The sequence below is a fragment of the Geotrypetes seraphini genome, chromosome 1, assembly GCF_902459505.1.
Source record: "Geotrypetes seraphini chromosome 1, aGeoSer1.1, whole genome shotgun sequence".
NCBI lineage: Eukaryota > Metazoa > Chordata > Amphibia > Gymnophiona > Dermophiidae > Geotrypetes > Geotrypetes seraphini.
In genome coordinates, this window is record NC_047084.1 from 382217817 (window position 1) to 382244847 (window position 27031).

Below are 27031 nucleotides of genomic sequence, written 5' to 3' on the forward strand. Positions count from 1 at the left end.
CTGAGACTGGAGTCGGTGCAAAGAATGGCCACCCGGATGGTCTCGGGACTCAAGGATCTACCATACGAAAAATGGCTTGACAAATTACAGCTATACTCGCTCGAGGAGCGCAGAGAGAGGGGAGACATGATCGAGACGTTCAAGTATCTTACGGGCCGCATCGAGGCGGAGGAAGATATCTTCTTTTTCAAGGGTCCCACGACAACAAGAGGGCATCCGTTGAAAATCAGGGGCGGGAAACTACGAGGTGACACCAGGAAATTCTTTTTCATTGAAAGAGTGGTTGATCGCTGGAATAGTCTTCCACTACAGGTGATTGAGGCCAGCAGCGTGCCTGATTTTAAGGCCAAATGGGATCGGCACATGGGATCTATTCACAGGGCAAAGGTAGGGGAGGGACATTAAGGTGGGCAGACTGGATGGGCCGTGGGCCCTTATCTGCCGTCTATTTCTATGTTTCTATGTTTCTACTAGGCACTTGGTGAAAACTCTGTGAGATGATTCCAGGCCGAAGGGTAGCACTCTGTATTGAAAATGATGATTTCCCACTCGAAATCTGAGAAACTGGCGAGAGGCTAGATGAATGGGGATGTGAGTGTAAGCCTCTTTGAGATCCAGACAGCATAACCAATCGTTGTGATCTAGAGGGGGATACAAGGATGTTAGAAACAGCATCCAAAATTTTTCTCTGACAAGAAATTTGTTGAGAGCTCCGAGATCTAAAATAGGTCGCAGATCTCCCGTCTTCTTTGGGACAAGGAAGTAACGGGAGTAAAACCCCCTGCTCTGTTATTCCAGGGGAACTTCCTTGAGGGCACGGAGGCAAAGCAGAGCTTGAGCTTCCTGAAGAAGGATACTCTCTTGGGGGAAGATCTGGTGGAACCTGGATGAAGTGAAGGGAGTAACCCTGATGATAGTGAGGTCGGATGTAATGAGGATAGAGGTCGGATGTAATGAGCTCCCATCGTTGGTAAAAATGATGGAGACGACCCCCAATGGGGAGAGGAGAGGACAGAGGCAGAACGATTGAGGTTATGCTCTGTGTTAGATGGTCAAAAAGTCTGAGAGGCCTTGGGTGCAGCTGGAGTCTGAGGTTTTTGCTGCCGTTGCTGTTCTTGTTTCTTAGGAGGCGGCCTTGAATAAGGTGCTGCCTTTTGAGGAAAATGCCTCTGGTAAGATGGAGTAGGCTTACCTAAAACCCTTAGCAGTAGAAGGCTTTGGCCCAATTATGGAAGCAAACGACTTCTCATGTTCAGATAAGTACTTTGTAGCTGCCTCAATAGAGTCATCAAACAACTCATTGCCCTGGCATGGGATGTTAGCCAATCGATCTTGTAGATTTCAAATTTCTTATTTAGTTATACCCTTATAAAGGGCATTACAATAGTCGATGCACGAAAACACAAAATGGTTAACCACACAAAGCACACTGTATGCTTTTCAATATTCATTCCTACCAGAACACAGATCATGCAAATATGGGATCAAAAACTAAAAGTACTAATATATAGAAACAAACCCTAAGATGCAAGACTCTGCATGCAGTAAAACCCCAGAGGAAAAAAAACAAATGCATTTCCTCCTGAACCGACAGCAGATGTAAATCAATCACTAAATTAAAAAATAAAATCATTCCCCCTACCGTTGTCTCCTTCCCTCCATCCTGTGCCATGCCTTCTGGTCTGCCCCCCAAGTGTTATCTTCAGGCCGGCTCCCTCTTCCTCAGTGCTGCAGTGCATATAGCCGTGGGCAGCGGCTCTTTGCGCATCGCGCACCTCATCTGGAAGCCTTCCCTCTGATGTTGCAACGCCAGAGAAAAGGCTTCCAGTTCAGGCGCAGGACATGCATAGGAGTCTCTGCCCACGGCTTTGTGCACTGCAGCACTAAGGAAGAGGGAGCTAGCCCGAAGACAATGCCACATCGATCGCACTGTGGACCGGCGGCTGAAGAGTACTGTCTGGGGCCCGATACATGTGCTGGCCCTACGAACAAGCAGGAAATTTCTGAAGACTGGCATCAGTCCACTGACCGGCAGTTGAAGAATACTGCTCTAAAATAAAGTAACCATCATTAAATGCACGGATTTTATCGCCTGATTATTAAAATGGCTCACTGTGGTTTTTTCTAGCAGCTTCCAATTGTACTATGCAAATGTAGTTCAACATCATTAATATTTACCTTATATTATATAAATAATTTATCAATATATCTTGTTGTATTATATGCAGTTGCCAAAGGAAGGGGAGGGGATGGGTTTATAATTGAGAAATAGTTGGTATACTTATTAAATATTATACACTGTTTCAAGATTATAGTAAAAGATTATATAATGATACGTTATATATATAGTAATGTATGAAGGAATATCAAGTGTGTACGTAATGAATTGTATAAATTTAAGTGATACACTTGTTATATGAAAAATGAATAAAAAACTTAAAAACAACATCATTAATATTAAAACTGTAGCCTAAGGAGGTCATTAATATTAAAATTACCTCTCTGGATGATTCTTAAAAAGGAACGCATCTCCATTTATGAGGAATCGGGTCTTGGCTGTTGTGGCCTTACTTTCCTGTCAGTGCCCGAGCGCCGACTGTCTCAGGCACTGACAGGAAAATAAAGCAGCTCTCAGACCTGCCACCAGCTTCGATTCCTTAAAAATGTAGCCCAAAAGAGTCTGGTAGTCTAGTGCCCTCTGTCACAAGTCCAGCACAAATACTAGCCTTGTGCCAGTTAAAACGCCTAATAACACAGCCCTTAAGATCACCAGAGCTGATCAGTGCAGCACTGAAGCTCCTGTGCCAGACAGACTCCTACCTCGAGTCCTAAATAGAGCAAATCATAAATACAGCAAGGGATTGAGCAGGATTCTGTGCTAAGAATAGAATTCCTGATGAGCAGCAATTGAATACAGGTAGGAAACCACCTACCTACCCACCCTTTAAGTCCTAGCTTAATGAAATTGTTGGCTAAGCAGGGGAAGAGTTCAGGAGAGCCGAGTTTCAGCCCTCCCCCACACAAAGTTGGGCGTGGCCCCTGCACACACAGGCAGGTTAAAGAATGGGAACTTCACCGAGAGAGAGAGCACCGAGGAAGCAGACTCTTTTGGAAGCTCCTGAAGCAGCACAGCCAGAGGACATTGAAATGGTGGAGTCTGAGGAATCTTTGCTGCCAGAGCAGGGGAATTTGCCTGGACCAATTGAAGTTATGGACACTTCTAGTTTCAAGTTTCTTTATTTTTGATATACCGTTTATCATACAGGTATGTAAATGGTTAACAATAAAATAGAATATAAAAATTAAAAAAAACATGGCTAAACTAAAAGGAGGGAAGCACTTACGCAGCCTGATTTGGAAGCCATGCAAGTGAGTTGACTTTTGCTTTAAAAGCTTTCCTTTTCTGCTGTACTGGAGAAATGCAGAGCATTTGTGGGACTTTATGAGCTTCATTACATGCCCAGGAGCTGTGAGAATTTTGTATGCTATTGAAGCAAACTAGGAGGGCATGCCTCAGGAAGACTGAAGTTTGAATTGGCAAAGGTTTTTTGGGGGGGTTATTTGTATGTGTTGTGGCAGTGGAAACAGAGCCTGCAAGTTTTGTCAGCCTGGAGGAGTGTAAATCCTGAACCAGGGCAATCAAGAGACTATTTGCTTTACAGTTTGGGAAGACTGAGGAAAGGACTTCTGGGACAGCCAGGGTGGCCCCACGGTCCAGGCAACACTAAGCTAACTCTAGTGATGAACAGCCCTCCTACTTCTGCCACCCTCCCGGGGATCCCTGTCTATACAAGGCCCGGTACTGGCGCTAGCTTCACTGATGCAAAGCCTTCAAGTCTATCCACTCGTGAGGCCCTATTGGTACTGACGCAATTGTGTCAAAAATGGGTGGAGCTGACAGGGCCTTCCCGAGCGTGTGGATGTGAAGGTTCTTCATTGAAGTTAGCACCAGTGGACTCCAGGTTACGGATCAGGCAGTGGTAGGGCGCCAGAAGGAGGAAGAGGAGGAGGAGAAATGCTTGATTTGCCAGGGGGGGGGGGAAGGAGAGAGGGAGAAATGTTGGACATAGTGGTGTACAAAATGGAGGGAGATGTGGCAAGTACCGGAAAGGGGCAACACAAGGAGAAATGCTGGGCATGGGGCTGGGGGGCAGTGGTGAAAGTTGCTGCACATGATCCAAGAGATGAGAGATTGAGAAATGTTGGATGTGGCAGTAGATGAGGTGGGAGACATGAACCCTAGATCTCTCTCCCACCCCACCTCCCTTTGCAGCAAGGGAGGGAATGAGAGACAGATGAACAGTGAGAGAGAGAGACATGTTGCCAATGGGGGTGGAGGAGAGAGGAAGAAAAGTTGAACTCATGGAGGAACAGAGAAAGATGTTGGTTGGGGAAGGGAATGAGATCTAGAGAGGAAGCGTGCAGAAGGCAGAAATAAATGTTGAATGCACAGTCAGAAGGAAGTGCAACCACAGACTCATGAAATCACCAAACAAAAGGTAGAAAAAATTATTTATTTTCAATTTAGTGAAAATTTCAATTTGCACTATATTTGTCTATTTTTTTGTAGCTGTTCCAGAGGTGACATTGTATATTTAAAAGTCATCTGCCTTGACCTCTTTGAAAAAAACAAATATAAATTATTAACATTTTCTCTGCATAGTGTGCTTTGTGGGGGGAGGGGTTATTTTGTGGCTACCATTATGTATTATTAATAAGATTATATTGTGTGTGTATATGAAAAATGAACGGAGGGATGCATTTGAGACATAACTTCGCTGAGTATGAACATCCTTTCGTTCATATCACTTTTAGTTTAAATAATCAAGCCTCTTCTTTTAGAGGTTCTTTGCTTTTTTAATCTTATCCTCAACCAACCTGGTTGTGCTTTTCCTTATATGTTCTTTCTTTACTATAACTATTGTAGTTCCTCTCCTCTTCCATTTTGTCATGCCACTTACATGCTTGACTAAAATGATATCTATATATAGTATTGTTTTTCCCATTTTAGATTGTAATACGCTTTGAAATTTTGACAATCCATCTTTGCGGGGCGCCAGGTATACTTCTCTTTCTTCTTCTTTCTTTTCTTTCCTTCTTTCTTTCTTCCTTTTTTCACTGTTGGAGTCAATCATTGTCTTTAGCAGTGGGCTATCAGAGTCCAAGCCTACTGCAGTACATTATCTCTGCTTTTGCCTAGGGGGTTTGGGGATGGGGGGTGGGTGGGGTGGGATTGTTGGATCTACTGTTTTGTTTTTGATTGTTTCTTCTGTTGGGTGGTTAGGGCATATGAGATTGTTTCTTGTTATTGTGAAAATAAAAATCGATTCAACATGAAATTTCGACAAATGCGTGTACATCAAATTTTTTTTAAAAACTTGTACTATTATTATGTGGGTGTGGGTCGGGCGGGGTGGAGCTTGCTAGACTTAGGGGGTACTTGGCTTGATGAAGTTGAGAAACACTGGTCTAGTGGGCCATCCCTGGGAGGCCCAGGAGTCTAAGGCGCCTGGGCCAAGAAGGGACCTGTCTGACCTTCTTGACCTGTCTGCTACCTTTGATACTGTTAATCACTTCTTACTCCTTGACACACTGTCCTTGCTTGGATTCGGTAAATCTATCCTCTCCCTGGTTTTGCCTCCTACCTCTCCCATTGCACCTTTAGTGTATGCGTTGGTGGGCCTTCCTCTGCTGCTATCCCGCTAATGGTTGGCATACCACAGGGTTCTATCTTAGGACCTCTTTTTTTCTCTCTCTACACCTCTTCCCTTGGTGCTCTGATTTCCTCCAATGGCTTCCAGCATCACCTATATATGCTGATGACTCCCAGATCTACCTCTCTACACCCCAAATTTCACCTAAAGTCCAAGAAAAAATCTCAGCCTATCTGGTAGACATTGCTGCCTGAATGTCTCATTGCCACCTTAAACTAAACATGTCCAAGACTGAACTGCCCCTCGTTCCTCCTAAACCCTCTGCTCTTCTCCCTCCATTCTCCATCTCTGTAAATAATACTATTATTTTTCCAGTCTCTGCTCGCAAACTTGAAGTCGTCTTCGGCTCTGAGGACTCATTTTCTACGCACAACCAAAAAGATCGCTAAAGCATGTCACTTACATCTCTACATCACCAAAATTTGCCCCTTCCTCTCCAAGCACACTATCCAGACCCTTGTCCACACTTATAACCTCACACTTAGGACTACTGCAATTTACTTCTAACATATCTCCCGCTGAACTGCCTCTCCCTTCCCCCCACCCCCGCAATCAGTGCAAAACTCAGCCGCACAACTTATCTACTGCCATCCTTGCTATTGCTATACTCACCCTACCATTTTCCTCAAATAGATCCACTGACTCTCTATCCACCTCCACATACAGTTCAAACTCCTATTACTAACTACAAGTGTGTTCATGCTGCAGCCCCTCACTACTTCTCCTCTCTTATCTCTCCTTATGCACTTCCCTGAGAACTCTCTTCCTCAGTAAAGCTCCTTTTATCTGTACCTTCTCCTCCACTGCCAATTCCAGACTTAGTTTGTTTCATCTAGCTGCCCCGTACACCTGGAATAAACTACCCGAGTTTGTCCATCATGCCCCTTCCCTTGTTTAAAAGCAGACTGAAAACCCACCTTTTTGATTTAGCCTTCAATCCATAATCCTACTCCCCTCTGCTCACCAACCTAACCAGTAGATTAACCATCCCCCCTGTTTCCCACCCTGGCATCCTGTTTGTCTTGTCTGTTTAGATTGTAAATTATTTTCTCACTTTTAAAACTAGACTAGAATGCTCCCTGACATCCTCTATAATAAAACTTTAAGCGTGCATGCACACTTAGGATGGCTACTGTGGTCTCTGTGTCTGTGCCGAATTCCATTTTCGAACACGGAGGCAGGGAACACGTCGGCAACTCCCCCCTCCCGTCCTCACTCACCAAACACTGCCGCCGCCGCCACTGCTCCTCTTCAAAGCAGCCTGCTGAGGTTCACGGCCAGCTGTAGCGAACCTCGCAGGCCGCTCTGCACCTCGGTAGCACGTTTTCTCTGATGCACGGGATCGCATCAGAGGGAACATGCTACCGACATGCAGAGCGGCCTACGAGGTTCGCTACAGCTGGCCACGAACCTCAGCAGGCTGCTTTGAAGATGAGGGCAAACGCGAACAACCAAGGAAGCTGGATGCTGGACAGGGGGAGCAGATAAGGGGTGCTGCTGGACAAGAGGAGCAGGGAAGAGGTGCTGCTGGACAGGGGGGGAGGTAACAGGAAGGGAGGCCTACTGCTGGACAGGGGGAGCAGAGAAGAGGTGTTGCTGGACAGGGGGGGAGGGTAACAGGAAGGGAGGCCTACTGCTGGACAGGGGGAGCAGAGAAGAGGTGTTGCTGGACAGGGGAGAGGTAACAGGAATGGAGGCCTACTGCTGGACAGGGGAAGCAGGGAAGAGATGCTGCTAGACAGGGGGGGTAAAAGGAAGGGAGAAGGCCTACTGCTGGACAGGGGGAGCAGGGAAGAGGTGCTGCTAGACAGGGAGGAGGTAAAACGAAGGGAGAAGGGCTGCTGCTGGACAGGGGGAGCAGTGAAGAGGTGCTGTTGGACACGGGGGAGGTAAAAGGAAGGAGAAGGACTACTGCTGGACAGGGGGAGCAGGCAAGGGGTGGTGGTGGACAGCTGAGGAAAGAGAGAGAGAGAGAGAGAGACGAACAGAAAGCAGCCAAGGAGAGAGAGAGAAAGAAAGACAGACACACACATCTATTCTAGCACCTGTTAATGTAAAGGGCTTAAAGACTAGTTCATTGATAAATACTTATTCCATGGCCCAATCATCAAAATCTCCTGTCCATTCCCTCAATGTGACAAATCGTTTTGACACAAACACGTAAATCCATATTTTCCATTACTGCCCCCCTCCTTAAGAAGCCTCATTTCCTCAACATCTTAGACCTGAAAACTCTATTACAAAGTTCAAATCCAACCTTTAATCATTCTTGTTTAAAGATGCATATAATGTATGAGAAAAATGACTCAAGATGGGAAGGGGAATGTGAATTATTCCTATTTGTGTTTTCCCCTTTTCTTTTATTGTATTTTTTTTTCTATACCTTTCTGTTTTATGTCGTTTGAATGTTACCTTCCCTATACCTGATATTGTTTGTTTTGGTTTTTTATATAATCAATTTTACTGTAAACCATTTAGATATATTTGATTGACGGTATATCAAAAATTAAATGAAACTCTTTTGAGCAGAGATTGTCTCTTTTACTCTGTACAGCGCTGCATATGTCTGGTTGCACTCTAGAAATAATAGTAGTAGTAGTATTTAGATTTTAGCAAAACCTTTGACATGGTTCTACACAGATGACTAATAAAACTGAGTCCCCTCAGTATGGGCCCTAAAGAAAATGACTGACCCCCTCCTTTTTTTTTTTTTTTTTTTTTACAAAGTCACGCTAGCAGTTGTCACTGTGGTAACTGCCCCAAAGCCAACAAAGGGAGGAGCCAAAGGCCCTGATTAGTTCAGTCAAGCCCATCAGGGTCTTAGGCTCCTCCCCATGTATCACATGATGCACCAGGGAGGGAAACGCCCACCATTTTGAACTGACGGGCCTATGAGCAGGACGGACGGAACTTCCCTCCTGCTCCAACTTATCTGAAAAAGTACAGGAGGGGAGGACTCCAGTGGCAGGAAGCAGTGGGCATCCCTCCAGCTTTTTTTCAGTGGGGAGGAGAGGGGATGTTTTGGGGGAGCCTTTGGGGCAGGAGGGAGTTGGCATCCCTCCTGCTGTTTCACTGCCATTGTTGGGGAGGGTCAGGATTGCGGGAGGGAGTGGGCATCCTTCTGTTTTTGTCTCGCAGGGGGTGGGGGGGCAAATAGCAGGAGGGAATGGCCATCCCTCCTTCAAATTATCATTGGGGAGGAATTTCTAGTGCTGCATTCGTCAAGGGTCGTTTGGGAAGGCCGTCATCAGGGGGAGGGGGCGCATTTGAGTCCATAAAAAAAAATTATTTTTTTTTTTTTAAAGTTTCCTGCCCCGAACAGCTGAGTAGCAGGAGGCTCTTCCCTGCCAGCTCTGTGCATATGCAAGAGTCGTTCTCAGTGATCAATCTGATGGCAGATTCGGGGATTACAATGAACACCTGCGTAAATTATTTGCATGCAAACTTTTTAGTGCATCGATAGCTCTGAATCGGCAAAAAAATAGGATCGGAGCAGACCCACAGTCTTACTGATCCTCTTAGTGCAATTAGGCCTGAATCAACAACTCCTTCACATCACCAGTATGTACTGTTTTTTTGAGGATGAAGGATCCTCAGATGGCTGTATGGGCCTGGAGGTGCTTGTCTCATGTTGCCAGGCTGGCATCTTCATTGGTCCAGTCTTATTTTTCTTTTCCCAAAATGACAGAATAGCAAAAATTATTCTCTCTCTCCAACTACTGTAACTTGCTTCTTGCTGGCATTCCACTTAACAAACTCTCTCCCCTTCAAAATTCTGCTGCATGACTCATATTCCGCCAGAGTCGCTACGTCCACATCACCCCTGTCCTCCAGTCACTTCACTGGCTTCCCATCATTTCCACACACAGTTCAAACTCCTCTTACTAACCTACAAGTGCATTCACTCTACAGCTCCTCAATATCTCTCATCTCTTATGTCTCCCTACACGCCTCCCCAGGAATTCTGTTCATCGGGCAAGTCTCTCTTAACCAGGGGTGCCCACACTTTTTGGGCTTGCGAGCTACTTTTAAAATGACCAAGTCAAAATGATCTACCAACAATAAAAAAAATTTTTAAAACCCCACAAAGCACACTGAAAGGCAGAGAAAATGTTAATTATCATTCATATTCTGGTTTTTTTTCAAAGAGGTCAAGGCAGATGACTCTATGCAATGTCATCTCAATAACAACCATACAAAAATAGCAGTTTTTAGCGCAGGGAGTTGCGCAGAATGTCCCACGCTGCTCTCTACGCTCATAGGCTCCCTGCGCTAAAAACCGCTATTGTGGTTTAGTAAAAGGGAGCCATGGTGCAAAATATAGACAGCAGATATAAATTCTCAAAACAGACACATTTTGATCACTAAATTGAAAATAAAATCATTTTTCCTACTTTTGTTTGATGATTTCATGAGTCTCTGGTTGCACTTTCTTCTTCTGACTTCTTCTCACTTCACTCTGGCTGCACTTCTTCTGACATCTTCTGATTTCAGCCCACTCCTTCTTTCAGCCTCCTATATGCTTTCTCTCTTCCATACCTCATTCTCTCCCCCAACTTTTTCCCTCTTTCTCCTTGCCTCCTGTTCTTTCTTTCTCTCTCTCTCTCCATGCCCACTTTCTTTCTGTCTCCCCTGCTTGCCCCCTTTGTTTCTTTTTCCCTGCCCTCCCCAAAGCCACTAGGTTTGCCGTCGCCACCGGGGAACAGGCCTCCAAGCCACCACCCCCCAAGCTCTGCATGCAGAAGCCTTGCACTGACCAGCATTCTGCTCCCCTTCAATTCTGATGTCGGAGAGGAAGTTCCAGGCCAGCCAGGCAGCGATTGGTTGGCCCAGAAATTCCTCTCCGATGTAAGAATTGATGTCGGGGAGAGGAATGCTGGTCAGCGTTAGGCTTCTGCAGGCCCAAATCTCTGGATCCCCAGGGCCGAGGAAAAGAAAAGAAAAAAAGCCAGTCTTCCATGAGAGCCGTTCCAGTCTCTTTTTAGCACGACACTCAACTTCCCATTTTCAGGCTCAAGACGTCAGAGCAGCAGCAGCAGCTCCGGCATTTTTGGGCAGAGCACCTCCTGCTCCCGACCGCCTTTCTCCAGTCTGGCTTGTCAATTCCGCCAGGGGCAGCCGGCGCTCAGCTCTCAAGGGTCGTGACTTCCCTAGACCTCCCTCCCGCCTTCTCCCGAAGGAAGTGACTTCATCCCCCAGTCGGAAGACGGGTTTTGGCAGTCGGGCAGGAAGGGCGCAGCAAGAATGAGTGTGCGTGGGGAACCTTGGGGAGATTCCGGTGGGGAACCTTGGGGAGAGGAAGGCTGATCGACCGGCCGATTGGAACGGCAACACGAGATCGACTGGCGTTGCCTTCCCGATCGACGTGTTGGGCACCCCTGCTCTTAACGGTACCCTTCTCCTCTACTGCCAACTCCAGACTACGTTCCTTCTCTCTTGCTGCAACATATGCCTGGAACAAACTGCCTGAGTCAGTATGTCAAGCTCCATTCCTGCTTTTCATTCCTAGCCCCCAATATCTTGTTAGGAACACATGCCTAAGAAACCTCCTAGCCCTCTACTCATCCTGTTTGTCTGTTAATTAGATTGTAAGCTCTACTGAGCAGAGACTGTCTCTTGTATGCTAATGTACAGCACTATGTATATCTAGCAGTGCTACAGAAATGGTAAGTGGTACTAGTAGCAATGTACTATGATACATTCATTTTAAAATTGATATGGGGTAGTTATCAAAGTACGAGTATGTTATGGACTTACAGGTGAAATCCATGATGTCTAGAAGGTCAAAGCACAAGAGATCCCCAATTACTCCTGCTACTGTTGGGTTAAAAATAGCAATGGCAACCCCGCATGGTGTCTCATAATATTATGAAGTCAAGGTACCATAGAAGGGGGGTGGGGGTTATTTACCACACCTTAATAACTATCTTTTTAAATGTCTAATCCTGTTATTCTAATGCAGGGGTGCCCAAAACGTTGAACGCGATCGACCGGTTGATCGCTCAGGCAACCCCAGTCGATCGCTGAGCCATGCCATTTCCCTTTTGTGCTGTCCAGCTTTCTCTCTGGCATCCCGCGCATCTCTTTACCTAATTTTAGCAGGGAGCAGCCTGCAGAGAGGATCACTAGTACTTTAGCGATCCTTGCAGGTTGCCATAGGCCTCAGGAACTGTCTTCCCTCTGCTGCGATCCTGCCTCCGACGTCAGAGGAGGGGCAGGACCGTGGCAGAGGGACAGTTTTGAGAATTTATATCTGCTGTCTGTATTTTACACTATGGCCCCTTTTACTAAACCGCAATAGTGGTTTTTAGTGCAGGGAGCCTATGAGCATCGAGTGCAGCGCAGCTCCCTGCGCTAAAAACTGCTATCGTGGTTTAGTAAAAAGGGAGGGGATTTATTTGTCTAATTTTGTATAGTTGTTACTGAGGTGACAGTGCATAGTCATCTGACTTGATCTCTTTGGAAAAAAAAAACCCAGTATATAAATGATAATTAACATTTCCTCTGCGTACAGTGTGCTTTGTGGGTTTTTTTAATTGTATTGTTGGTAGATCATTTTGACTTGGTCATTTTAAAAGTAGCTCACAAGCCCAAAAAGTGTGGGCACCCCTGTTCTAATGTATACTAGAGAGCTGCACGGGAACGGTGTCGACGGGAATCCCGTGGGTTCCCCCTTCGGGTCACAGAGATCCCTTGGGGACGCCTCCTAGGGTCGCGGGAATCCTACGGGGTTCGAAGCAACTCGAGCCGCGAGGCTCTTCTTCTTTTCCCTACCTGCTCTGCCACAGCACACAGTCGACAAGAAATCTTCCCGATGTCAGCGCTGACATCGGAGGGAGGGCTTAAGCAAAGTCCTCCCTCCCTCAGACGTCAGCGCTGACATCGATTTCACTTCCCGATGTCACTTCCCGATCGGGAAGACTTCTGGTCGGCTGTGTGCTGCAGCAGAGCAGTGCCAGAAAGAGAAGCCTGTCCCCCATGGGGAAAGAATTCAAGTTCCACACAGCTTCTCGCATTAAACAAGCAATATTTTTTTTATTGTGCTGTACTAAGAAAAACAAAGCGTTCCTAGCTAATGAAAGCCACAAGGTATGCATGGGGATAAAGTTTCCATCAAGATACACAGGATGTATTCTCATGCAAGATATTTAGTACAGTGTTCTCCCTAGGGCCTTTTAGCTGGGCGGTCCGCCCAGCTAATTTAGACCAGCGCCCGGCTATCATCTGCTGCCTCCGCCGCTGCTGAACATTAAAAAAAAAACAACCAAAAAAACCCGGCTTGGAGATTTCAGCCCGTAGCTAACTTATGCTCCGGGGCTCTATTGGTGGAAATGCTGCCGGGTCCTGCCTTCGCAGAAACAGAAAGTAGGCAGGACCCGGCAGCAAGAAGAGCAAATGCTTCACTAACCTGTCTCCCGCCTTAGCCCGTAGCGAACGTTTGCTTCAGGGCTCTCAACATGTTCGTGCCGGCTTCCCTTCTCTTCCCTCCAAAACCGGAAGTTATGTTCGGGGGGGAGGGGGGGTGGGAGAAGGGAAGCCGGCACGCACATGTTGAGAACCCTGAAGCAAGCGTTCGCTACGGGCTAAGGTGGGAGACAGGTTAGTGAACATTTGCTCTTCTTGCTGCAGGGTCCTGCCTACTTTCTGTTTCCGCGAAGGCAGGACCCGACAGCATTTCCCCCAATAGGTGGATCGCGATCTTGGGCCGATCAGCCTTCCTCTCCCCGACGGCAGAATTGACTTCGGGGAGAGGAATACTGGTCGGCCGAAGCAGGGAGAGCTTGGAGCGGCGTCAGCTTTCGGGCCTGTTATTGGTGGCGGTTTGGGTCCTGGTCCCCGATGGCAGTGGCTTGGGGGAGGGCAGGGAGAAAGAAAGAAAAAGGGCAGGCAGGGAGACAGAAGGAAAGAAGAGAAACAGAAAAAAAAGAAAGGGAGGCAGAGAGAAAGAAAGGGCAGGGAGAGAGGAAGGAAAAGTTGGGGGAGGGAATGAGGTCTGGAGGAGAGGAAGCATACAGGCTAAAAGAAGGGAAGAAAGATTGTATGCACAGTCAGAAGAAGAAAGTGCAACCAGAGACTCATGAAATCACCAGACAAGGTAGGAAAAATGATTTTATTTTAAATTTAGTGATCAAAATATGTCTGAATTTATATCAGCTGTCTATATTTTACACTAAGGTCCCCTTTTACTAAACCGCAATAGAGGTTTTTAGCGCAGGGAGTCTATGAGCTTCGAGAGCAGCGCTGGGCATTCAGCGCAGCTCCCTGCGCTAAAAACTGCTATCGTGGTTTAGTAAAAAGGGAGGGGGGTATATTTGTCTATTTTTGTATGGTGACAGTGCATAGAGTCATCTGCTTTGACCTCTTTGAAAAACCCTGGAATAGGAATGATAATTAACATTTTCTATGCGTACAGTTTGCTTTGTGTTTTTTTTTTTAATTTTATTGTTGGTAGATCATTTTGACTTGGTCATTTTAAAAGTAGCTCGCAAGCCCAAAAAGTGTGGGCACCCCTGCTCTAGAACATCACTCCTTAGTTTTATCAAGTGGTGCAGTGAGGGGCCAGCACTTTACATCTTATCACCTCATTCTTTCTTTTTTTCTCCTCATGTACAGCACGGTTCTATATTCTAAGCAGCTCTGGCACTAACAGTACTACGGGTGCCTTATGCTACTTTCACTACCACTTGAGGAGGGAAGGGAAGAAGATGGCTGCCAGAATAATAGGGGTGAAGGGAGAGATGGAAGGAGAATACAAGGAGAGAAGATGCCATATAGAAGGGGCAGAAGGTAGACAGTGGATGAAAGGAAGAGAGTGACAAGACTATGAGAAAAGCAGAAACCAGAGAAGACAATGTAGAAAAAATTCTATTTATTTTTTTTGCTTTAGGGGAGATGCATCGCTGTTTCTGTGGTATTGCATTGTATACAGAGTCCAGCCCTTTGTCTACGTTTTTCTATTTTATCCCCCCTTTTACAAAACTATAGAGGGATTTTTTTAGCACCGGCCATGGTGGTAATTGCTCAGAATTCTATGAGAGTCTGAGCTGTTACCACCATGGCTAAAATTCACATTATAGTTTTGTAAAAGGGAGAGGGGTTAGTTGTGATTACATATTCCATACTAGGCGAAGGTGTTTTCTGTGTTCTGTGTGTTCGAAAGACATGGTTTTCAGTTAGGATTGACTGTGTAGGATTGATCTGTACTAGTCTGGCTTGTTTAGTTTTACAATGGGTGTATTGATGTTGTACTGCTCAGTGCAGTATGAAAGATGCTGCCTTTTCCTAGGTACACTCGTGTGATGTGTGGATTGTTACTAAAAATCATGTTTTTCATACAGATGGGGGGGTGTAAAAAAATGATGGGCCTCGGGTGTCACATATGCTAGGTACACCACTGCCTTCATAGTTTATATCTAATCCACAAGCCTGCTTTTAGGATCTACAGCAGGGGTGTCAAAGTCCCTCCTCGAGGGCCGTAATCCAGTCGGGTTTTCAGGATTTCCCCAATGAATATGCATTGAAAGCAGTGCATGCACATAGATCTCATGCATATTCATTGGGGAAATCCTGAAAACCCGACTGGATTCCGGCCCTCGAGGACCGACTTTGACACCTGTGATCTACAGGGTATGTATCCCTCTGATTCATGACAATTTCACTTCTCATGTTATCTTATCCATTCTTTTTATTATACAACTGCCCAGATAAGCATCAGTCTTTGACGTGATTGGACCTTGAAAACTAATGGCAACAGTGTTCTCCCCAGAAATTTTTTCAAGCCATGAAAACTATTTGCTGCATTTAGTGTGCCACAAAAAACATTTGCTCTGTTTAGTGTGCCGGAGTTAAAAAAGTTTGAGAGACGCTGCTCTTTACCATTTGAAAGAGGGCAAATACAGTGGTGCCTCACACAACGGACGCCTCGCACAGCGCACGCTGCGCACAACGAACTTTATGTCTTGATTCGTACAACGAACTTCGTTTCACACAACGAAGTCGCCCGAGCTGCATCCTTCCGCGCAGGCACTGCGCTTAAATGCCCTCTCTCCGCCTGGCTCCCTCTTGCCCCCCCGACTCCCCGACACGATCGGGGCAAAAAGGAGCCCAAGCCCTCTTGCCCCGCCGATTCCCCAACTCCCCGACAATATCGGGCCAGGAGGGAGCCCAAGTCCTCCTGGCCACGGCGACCCCCTAACCCCACCCTGCACTACATTACGGGCAGGAGGGATCCCAGGCCCTCCTGCCCTCGACGCAAACCCCCCCTCCCCCCAACGACCGCCCCCCCCCAAGAACCTCCGACCGCCCCCCCAGCCGACCCGCGACCCCCCTGGCCGACCCCCACGACACCCCCGACCCCCTTCCCCGTACCTTTCTGTAGTTGGCCGGACAGACGGGAGCCAAACCCGCCTGTCCGGAAGGCAGCCAACGACGGAATGAGGCCGGATTGGCCCATCCGTCCCAAAGCTCCGCCTACTGGTGGGGCCTAAGGCGCCTGGGCCAATCAGAATAGGCCCGGGAGCCTTAGGTCCCTCTGGGGGCGGGGCCTGAGGCACATGGGCCCAACCCGACCATGTGCCTCAGGCCCTGCCCCCAGGAGGGACCTAAGGCTCCCGGGCCTATTCTGATTGGCCCAGGCGCCTTAGGCTCCACCAGTAGGCGGAGCTTTGGGACGGATGGGCCAATCCGGCCTCATTCCGTCGTTGGCTGCCTGCCGGACAGGCGGGTTTGGCTCCCGTCTGTCCGGCCAACTACAGAAAGGTACGGGGAAGGGGGTTGGGGGTGTCGTGGGGGTCGGCCAGGGGGGTCGCGGGTCGGCTGGGGGGGCGGTCGGAGGTTCTTGGGGGGGGCGGTCGTTGGGGGGAGGGGGGGTTTGCGTCGAGAGCAGGAGGGCCTGGGATCCCTCCTGCCCGTAATGTAGTGCAGGGTGGGGTTAGGGGGTCGCCGTGGCCAGGAGGACTTGGGCTCCCTCCTGGCCCGATATTGTCGGGGAGTTGGGGAATCGGCGGGGCAAGAGGGCTTGGGCTCCCTTTTGCCCCGATCGTGTCGGGGAGTCGGGGGGGGCAAGAGGGCTTGAGCTCCCTTTTGCCCCGATCGTGTCGGGGAGTCGGGGGGGCAAGAGGGCTTGAGCTCCCTCTTGCCCCGATCGTGTCGGGGAGTCGGGGGGGGCAAGAGGGCTTGAGCTCCCTCTTGCCCCGATCGTGTCGGGGAGTCGGGGGGGCAAGAGGGCTTGAGCTCCCTCTTGCCCCGATCGTGTCGGGGGTGCCAGGGACCACACGGAATCACCCACCGTACCACCCGATTCGGGTAAGCGCAGGTATCGGTGGGTGGCTTATTTGCGGGGGGGTGCCTTATTTTACATTTTTTTCTAAAAAGGGGGGGCTGTCTTATTTGATGGCCCTGCCTTATCATCGGGGAAACACGGTAGAAAAAAAAAAAAATGAACAGTTAAGTCCCAGTTTTTGCCGCTGAGACTCTGCCCTCTCTCACTGTAAAATTAGACTCTACTTAGTCTGTCTTTAAATTTAAAAAATGTGTGTTGTTTTAAAAAACAATTATGTTTTTAGATGTATCTAAATAAAAATAATAACCAAAAATTTATCTTTTTTTATGTCATCTTAGCATATTTTATGCTACAGAACGAATTATTTTTTTTAACATGTATTGTTATGGGAAAACGCGTTTCACATAACGAACTTTTCGCATAACAAACTTGCTCCTGGAACGAATTAAGTTCTTTGTGTGAGGCACCACTGTATCTAATTATTCACTTCTAGAATTGCATACTTCTTAAATTTAATAAAAAAATTATGGAACAAGTGTCAAACCTTAAGAAAGGCTGCCATATTGAGCATTGGAAAATAACTAATAATAATTAACTAATACAAATAGTACACATTTAGGGTTCTTTTTACTAAGCTGGGCTACCAGTTTTACCACGCGTTTAGCTCACGCAGAATTGCCGCACGTGCTAAACACTAATGCCAGCATTGAGCTGGCGTTAGTTCTAGCCGTGTAGCACGGCAATTCTGCATGCGCTAAAAATGCTATTGCAGCTTAGTAAAAGGAGCCCTTAATTTTCCCCACCACCAAATTTCCCCGTCCCACCCCACCCGGCTACTTTTTCATGCCACCCGGCTGGAAAAAATTTCTGGGGAGAACACTGTAGTACTGTAAATGCTACATCCCGGCTAATCAATTTTTCAACCCAAAATGGTGGTGTGTAAAGGAGGAACAAACAAAAGAAAAAATCCTGGAAATTACACCCTGTAGCTAGCAGCACGGATATAGTCTTAACATTGAACAGCATAACTAGATAGGTGTTATCTGTTATCATTGTCTATGCAACCGGCAGAGTGGAGTTACTGAACTGGCAAGTCCAGGGTTTATTAAAAAATGAAAAATAGAACATACAATTATAAATATCACTGGTTCAATAAAAGTGGCAAATATGGCTCACAATAGTAACTGGCACTGGTCTTTAAAAGGCAGCAGATAATTCCAGAAGTGTGCCAATATGGCTGAAGAGATTAACTCCAAAAGTAGCACCATCCACTGACAAATGGTACGACAGTGTGATGGGCTTCAATTGATGAGTTGGAGCAAAGGACCCTAGAATTCACAGAAGCCAGTCAGGAAGCCGCTCAGCGTCAAGCTGAAGAAACCCGATCTCGCAGCAGCCACCTCCAACCGAGTTAGCAACGAGGCAGGAGCGCAGAAAGCTTGCTCCTGTCCGCTGCACCTCTGGACCACCAGGGATCAGCAGAGGAGGTACAAGGACAGGGCAGGGAGGAGGGCCAGGGTGCAGAGCCTGGGAGGGAAGGGGGCTGGGTACGGTGCCTGACAGGGGAGGGAGGGAAGGGGGCTGGGTGCAGTGCCTGGCATGAGGAGGGCTGGCTGAGGTGTCTGGCAGAACTCCCCTCCACCAAGCACAGCAGTCGCTGGCAGCATCCATGAGCCACTGAGGTGCCAGCATCTGTGACTCAGGGACGCTACTGCTGCCTGCCAAGCTTGGCAAAAGGAACCCCTGGCCAACTGCAAAGGAAGTCCTCAGCTGACAGTTTGGGAGTTCTCATCAGCTGAGTATTTATATTTACATTAGAGGCTCTGGTAGAAACCCGTTTACAAAGTATATATTTTTCCCAGTTAATATTTCCAAATTAATAAAGTCTCTTTGCTTATTTGTAAACGGGTCTCTTCCAGAGCCTTTAATTCAGTAGCATAATTAAATGAAATAACTATTTCTGAAGTTTATAGGGACAGGCGGGGACGGAGGGGATTCCTCGCGGGGACGAGTGGGACGGGTGGAATTTCTGTCCCCGCGCAACTCTCTAATGTATACCCCACCTTTTAAACAACACAGAGCAGCAAACAAAACATATAATTAAGAACATAAAGACCTACAGCTTCTGAGGCACTGTGCCTCAGGTGTCGCACTAAAGGGGCACACACTGCTCCTTTGTTTGCAACTTCATTTCTCAAACTGGGTTTTATTTTGAGTTTTAATTTTTTTAATGTTTGAAATTTCGTTATTTGTTTTGGAATCAAGTGGATCCAAGTGGTGCATTTAGGTGTAGTGGTTTGGCCCCACCCACTAGTGCAACATCATTATTAAGACAGCATGAGCGCCAAGAGTGAGATTCGCATTTCCACCACTCTATTCCGGGAACATACTGTTCTACCAACAGGAGCCAGACAGTGTAAGGAATTTCACCTCGCCCTTTCTCTTTCTTTTAGTTTTAACTTGTTCAAAAAAATGCATTGGTTACCTATTAATGTCTTGCCCATTTAGGGTTCAATCTGCATTTAGGACAAGATGCTCGAGACTTAAGATTTCTATATCCCTGATAACTTTTATTGACAACAAAGAACACAATTTGCTAATCCTAGAGATAGAAATAATGTGATAGATTGATCCAGGTACCTTCCTCATAGTATAGTGATTGTGGTTGGTAATAAACCTAAGACAATGGAGTGGAAAAAATCATGTTACCAAAAATTTGATGAAAGTACCTTTTAAAATCAGAGTTGACAACACAAGTTCAATATTATTTAAAAGCATGTTCTGTTTTAACAAATTACCATACTCGAATATAAGTCGAGACCCCCATTTTCCACTCAAAAAGGAGGAAAAATGATTGACTCGAATAAAAGTCGAGCGGCTTAATATTCAAGTGCCCTGCCAGGGTCTTCACCCAGTGCCCCCTCCCTCCCTCCCTCATCAGGCTCTGCACCCAGCCCCCTTCCATCCTTCCCTCCCTTCCCTGTCAGGCTCTGCACCCAGCCCCTTTCCTTCCCAGGCTCTGCACCCTGCCCCCTTCCTGTCCTGTCCGCGAGAATTCACGGGAGCTAGTCAGGAAGCCGCTCAGTGCTGAGCGGCAGCAGCACCAAAGAGCGCTCCTGCTCAATGCAGCTCAGTGCCTGAAGAAACCCAAACTCGCAGCAGCCATGGCAGCGACCAACCAACCGGGTTAGCAGCGGTGCAACAGAGCAGAAAGCTCACTCCTGCCTGCTGCACCTCTGGACTACCAGAGATCGGCAGAGCAGGTAAGACGGACAGGGCAGGGAGAGGAGAAGGGTGCAGAGCCTGACAGCGGCCTGCAATAAGTCTGAGAGGAGGGTGCTGGTCTGAATATAAACCAGACCTCCATTTTGGGGCCAATTTTTGCTCCAAAAATCCAGGTTTATATTCGAGTATATATGGTATTGATTGAGGAATTGATTGGCGATGCAGTAGTTATGTAGGATTTACTTTTATTGTTGTAATGTAGATTTGATTTAGATTCACCTCATGTTTTAAATATTTGTCCACCAAAATATAAAGTAATTAATTGCTCATGAGAAAATAAGAAAAGAGGGGAGGAGTCTAGCTTTATTATACAAAGATTTTTTTTCTGTCACATTGGTTGATATCCACGGGGGGAGAGTTCGCAGTAGTTAATGCTACAGCCTCAGCACCTTAAACAACTTGGGCCAGAGCCTCAGGTCCCTCCCCAGATGCCTAAGGCTCTGATTGGCCTGAAGCCTAAGGCCCCTCCTATGGGGGCGGGGCATCCGGGCCAATCAGAGCCTTAAACCCCTTCCTGGTGCATCCAAGGAAGGGCCTAAGGCTCTGATTGGCCCTGGTTGTATAAAGCCCCTCCCATGGGTGGGGCCTTAAATAACTTGGGCCAGAGCATCAGACCTCTTCCCAGCGCATCCCAAGATGCACCAGGAAGGGGAAGGCCCATTTTAGACAATGCAGACAGCTGGGAGGAGAGACTTCACATCCCTCCGAGTCATTTATTTTGAGATAAGGAGGTCACTTGCCAGCAGGGGAGAGTGGGAATCTCTCCCGCTGCGCGGGGAGGGTCAGGTCACGGTGGGGATTTTAGGGTAGCGGGAGAGTGTGGGCATCTCTCCCACTGTAGGGGGGGGTCACCACCATTCCAAAAGAGGGGTGTTTGCCACCACTGCAGGGAAGGGGTGTTGCGATGCAGCGGAGAGAATGGGCATCTCTCCCGCTGCATCACAACACAGAGGCTTTCTAATAGTCTCTGATACTGACCGGCACCCCTGGACCAGTCGCTTATTTTTATCGCCAAAAGCTGACGCTGCTTTTTGAAAATGGTTCAGCATTTTTTAGTAATCCACCGGAGGGCTTATTTCAAAGTTGAAGAGCCCATTTGCATGTCAGTGTCGAAGACTGCTAGAAACCTTGCTAAAGACAGATAATCCATTTTGATAATCCGCCGCTAAACTGCATACAGATTACACTGCTGGGAAACAGTTTAGCGATGGTGTTAAAGTTTTGAGAATTTGGGCTTTAGTTAAGCAATTGTTTATGAACCTTTCAAAGAAATCTTGCAGTGTAAGACATTTCCCTTTCTTATATAGTGAGAACAATCTCAGGTAAAGCAATCTTATTGTTAACTAAAGGGCTTATAATCAAAAAATAAATAAGTCTAAACACTCACCTATATCGGCACTTGGACGATCAAAAAGCCAGGTCATCCAAGTACCGATAATTGAACAGCTCTAAACGAGTATCTAAAACGAGCTTAGGCCTTTTCCTTCCCTCTGTGCGCCCAGAGTGAAAAGGGGTATTTTTGGAGGAGTGGGTAAGGTGGGAGGTGGGCAGGATGTGGGCCGACCTACACTTAGTCGTCCGGCAGCCATAATCAAAAAATTCGACAGGTTGCCTGGACGGAACTTATACGTTTTGACTTAGACCAGATATAAGTTCCGGATCGGGCCTCGCCTCCGTAATGATCGCGGCAGGAGGGATGCCCAATCTCTCCTGCTTCGATCCCCCGAACCTTCCCACAATGTTCCCCAGAAGGGGGGGGTAGCCTAAAGAATCTGGCCAATCGGAATCTTAGGCCACTCCCAGTGCATCCCAGGAGGGGCCACTCCCAGTGCACAGGAGGGGGCCTTAAGCGCCAGCGCCTGCTGGTCGGCCAACAAAACCAGGTTGGGGGAGAGGGTCTGGGGGAAACTTTCAGGGGGGACCAGGGGCAAACCTTCGGATAGGGGGGTCGTGGCAGGAGAGATTGGGCATCCCTCCTGCCGAGGAACATTGGGGGAGGGTTCGGGGTATCGCGGTAGAAGGAACTGAGCATCCCTCCTGCCGCAATTGTTGTCGGGGGGGGGGATGACGATGACAGTTCAATGATTCTCTAACCAGCACTTTTGACAGACACCAGTTAGAGAATCATGCTTTTAGGCGAAGCACTGGTCCTTCCCACGCCTGAAAGGTCTTGTTTTGAGCATTTGAGACATGGACGATTTTTTTTTTCGAGAATAGGGCTTAAAGATAGACGTAGCGGCGATCTGGGCAATTAAACTCCTGAACGTCCAGGTAGGCTATTCTCGGAAAAAAACAACATTTTGGATGTTTTTTTTGTTTTTTTGTTTTTAGAATGGACATTTCCCTGCTGCCTACTTTGGGCGTCTTGGGCCTTAGGCCAAAAGGGGACTAAGACCTTTTTTTTTTAATTATGCCCCTCTAAATTTATAAACTTTGAATTGGATTAGAGTACTTATCCTGAAGGTTTAGTAGAGATTGTTTTGACTCCAATTCAAAAGTCAGTGGATGCTGATCCAACACTGGTTTATACCGTAATTATTGGGTTTTGAACTGAGTGAGATCGGGTAGCAGGGATTCCTTGCTTGCTAAACTTTTGGAATATGTGGTAAACTTCGACAGCTAAGAGTGGTACAACTATCTTTGAATTCCTCCAGTTTCCGGTTAGTATCCCAGGCAATTTTATTAATCCTTTTGGACTATTGCAATTCATTGTATGAAGGTATTGTTTCAATTTCAAAAAAAATTGGAATTGCTGCAGAATAAAGTAGCAAGATTGATTGTGGTGCAAAGAAATATGAGGGATCTTCATTGGCTGCCAATTCAGTTCAGAACATTCCAAGATTGCCTGTATGGTATTTAAATCTTTGTCAGCACAAAATCCACCAGGTATAGTTATTGTCAAATTCTGCAAAGTTACAAAAATTTACAATCCACTAAGAGTAAATTTACTCTCTTATTCAACTTTTAAGGAAGTTAAATAATAAACATTATCAGCTATCATTTGGCTATCTAAATGCAAATATCCTATTGTCTTTTTTGTAAACTCTTGAAAGCTTATTTAATAAATGGATTGTGAAGGTTATGTAACTAAGGGCTTCCTGCTCATGAATGTAATTTTTCTCAGATTGAGATTTTCTTACTGTAATCTGCATTCAGGGTTCCTTTTACAAAGCCGCTGTAGCAATTCTCCTGTGGCAAAAGCATTAACAACCATTCAGTTCTTAAGGACTTCAATGCATTTGCCATAGAAGAATCACTACTCGGAATTTGTTAAAAGGGGCCCTGAATCTTATGGAGATATTGCGGAATATAAGACAATCGTAGCATAGAATATCATAGCACAAAGTAAATTATATAAAAGCATGCTACGCACATACTGCAATATTATGAAAAAAATCACATAGAAAAGCAGACATAAAATTAAACCTAATCAGCAAGTTTTCAGGGTATTGCAACCGATTATTCCATCACTATGCTTTTATTGTACTAAAGTACACCATAGAGATACCAAGACAACTATCTGTAAAATGTTAAGAAACAGTTAAAACAAACTTGGGGGGGGGGGAATGCAAAGGTTTCCAGTACAGATTAGAGCAGCAAGCTAGCTCCAGGAGTAGTCTAGTAGTCAGTGCAGTGGAGTGTAGAGAAATGGACCCAAGTGAATAAACCCCTCTGCTTTGTGGCAAAAATTGTGAGTTTTCCAAAACCCACAAAATCTCAACTGTATCTATTGCTAGTAAACACTTGCAGATCTGAGGGCTTTTGTAGTGGTGCACAATTGGGTACAGTAGATTTTTAGATATCATAATACAAAATAAAGATGTTAAGGTGGAATTTGTACCTGGATCCCTTTATGTGATATCCCCTGCACTGATCATTAGGCTGCTCCTTTGCTCAGATGTTTACTAAGAATTATGTCACACAGTATTGCAGTATGAAAAATCACATAGAAAAGATATTGTAATCTCAAGCTGTATTGTCTTTAATCATGTTCGTAATTCGCTCTTAATCCAGTAGGAGATAAAGCAGAATTTAAAATACCATTAGCATAGCATACATAAAATTAAACCTACCATTAGGCAGATTAATGAGTCCTTTTACAAAGCTGCACTGCAGAGCAGCACATGCTAAATGCAGAGCCATCCGTTCTACTCCTATGGGCAGCTCAGCATTTAGTATGTGCTGCTTGACAGTGCAGCTTTGTAAATGTTTGCTTAGGATGGCAGCACTTGGGCAATGGGACAGGTGTACAGCCTCATTTCCTGCCGCCACTGACCCCCACCCCTCCTGATGCCAAAGAGACAAGAGGACTCAGCACCAGCAAAGGCCTGAGCTCAAACACTGTCTTGTCCTGATCCACTCACTGCAAAAGGAAGTCCTGTAGCAGAGTGTAGCAGAACACAGCAGCACTTCAGCACTGGACCTTGAAGTGCAGTCTTAAGCTCAGTCCTCTTCCTTCCTCAGAAACCGAGAACAGAAGTAGCAGCTCTAGTAAGTAGAAAGGAAGAGCCTCAATGGCCGATTCAGGGGTGGGGGCAATAGGGAAAGGAAGATAATGGTCTGTTTGGGGAAAAGGGGTTATTGTCTTGAGCTGCCCATGAAATGGTGGTGGGGGCACTGAAGGTTGCCTAGGAGTCGGCTATGCACTGGTGTGCTGTATTAGTGACACAGTGATAAATAAGACTCAAAGAATCTCCACTCTTTCCAGGCTCTAATTTTTTTTTTTTTATTAGACCAAAACAATAAATATCCTTAGATGATTTGCATGAGCCTGTGAGATCAACAAAAATGTAACTTGCAAAGCATCCTCTTTTTCCATGTTCAATACTGCTACATATTTTGTATTCACTGAAAAGGCCCCTAAAAACAAAAGATACATGATTATGAAGCAGTAACTATACTAAAAGTTTAACTGAGCACTAAAGACAAAAAGACGACTCAACCAGAAAACCCCTTACTGCTCGTCACTCCACTCCCGGTTTCTTTAGCTCGCACCCATCTCTCACCTGCTGCGAAGTGCAGCGGGGTGGATTTCCTCCCTGCCATGTCCTTGGCATTCACGTTGCCGGAGTCCAGGAGCCGCTTTACCCGCGACACGTCCCCGTTCCTGCAGGCTTCAAACAATTCCCTGAAGGCGCCGCTGACGGTTGATGGACTGAACTCCGGGCTCTCGGCAGGGCTGGAACCCGAGGACACGCTGCCGCTGGTGTTAGTGCTGCTGCTGCTGCTATTGCTCAGGCTAGGAACGGAGACCAAACCTGCGGAGTCTGGGGTCTCCGTCGGGGACAGAGGCCGCTCGGGATCTCTGTCTGGGCCTCCTTCTCCTCCTACGTCGGGGTTTCCATCTGCTTCACTACCCGCCGCCGCCTCCAGCCCGTAACGTGAAGACAGACTGGGACTATGTGGTGGAGACGAGGCACCGACAGTAGTCGGAGACGTTACTCCCCTGTGCTGCTGAGGTGAGCGACGTACGACCGCCGCCATCTTCAACACCCCCCTCCCCCATAAGCCCCTTCACTGCGGTAATTGCACCGCCCCCTTCCAGGGCACGTTTCCGACTTCCCACACCAATCGCAGGTGAGGAAGGCACAGGGACCGGAAATGACGAATACGGATAATGCAGGTCAGGGCGAGCGTTCTAATCGGTTTTATTTGTTATGACGGGTTTCTGTTTTGGAGTCGCAGAGGAAGCTGGGAGAAGGAGGCGGGACTTGCCGTAAGGCTGTTGACGAGAACGCTGAAAGCTGTGTTGTGATAGGCTGCGCTAAGGTTCACTTGGTGTGCTGTTGGTTCTTTGCCGGAGCTGATGCGACTGGCTCTTGCCTGCTTGTCTAGGTGCAATAGCTATAGATTTGCTGCTGAAAGCCAGATCAACCTTGAGGATCTGATCCATTTGTGCTTTTGCCCTATTCAGAGCTGCCAAATGGGTCCAATTTTTGAGCTTTCAGTACACGCCCCAGCGCCGCCCCCTTCCTACTGTTTGAGCAATGCAGAAAGTCGGTGATGCCGCACTCCTGCGCATGCTCGGGTCAGGCACTTGGAAATGGAATATAAGATGATATCTTATTAATGGACTAGTTAGCCACTAGCCTAATACATTTTTTAGCTTTCAAAGGCCAAAACTCCATGCCAGCTCAGTATACTGTAAACTTAAGGAAGGAAGTGTTGGTCTCTGAAAGCTAGTCAAAAATGTGAAGGGGAGATGGGACTTGATAACCACTTTTTGTATGGTTTGCACATTTTTTTGAGACAGGCACTTATTTTGTACCTGGGGCAATGTAGTGTTAAGTGACTTGCCCAGAGTGACAAGAAGCTGCAGTGGAAATTGAACTTAGAGAATGACACAGGGATCTCAATATCCCTGTCCCATTCCTGCAAGTTCTGCCTTAACTGCGGGGACAGGGATAGAGAGATCCTACAGGGATGGGGAAAATTTGTCCCCATGTCATTCTCTACAACCTCAGGGTACTGAGGTAACTGCTCTAACCACTAGGCCACTCCTCAATTAGTCCAATATAAAGGTATCACCTTGTTTTCCATTTTGTGTATTATTTTGCATTTCTCAGACTTTATTACTACATTACCCAATATAGTTTGGGCTTCTGACAGGTGCCTGTGACCTGGATTAGCCACTATTGGAAACCGGATACTGGATTAGATGGACCATTGGTCTGACTCAGTATGGTTATTCTTATATTCTTAATTAAATGCATCAACAAATAGTTGAGTCTTTGTACTAATTGAGGTAGAT

At 46.6% G+C, this 27031-nt stretch overlaps 1 protein-coding gene across 1 annotated transcript in view; it reads right to left on the reverse strand.

Moving 5' to 3' along the window:
• The window catches only part of TNKS (tankyrase), a 498734-nt gene extending 472938 nt beyond the window's left edge, over window positions 1–25796 (reverse strand). The window contains exon 1 of the mRNA XM_033915990.1: window positions 25287–25796. Coding sequence (XP_033771881.1) covers window positions 25287–25764 — 478 coding nt within the window. The 5' untranslated portion in view covers window positions 25765–25796. The remainder of the gene's footprint in view (window positions 1–25286) is intronic.
• Window positions 25797–27031: the final 1235 nt, after the last annotated feature.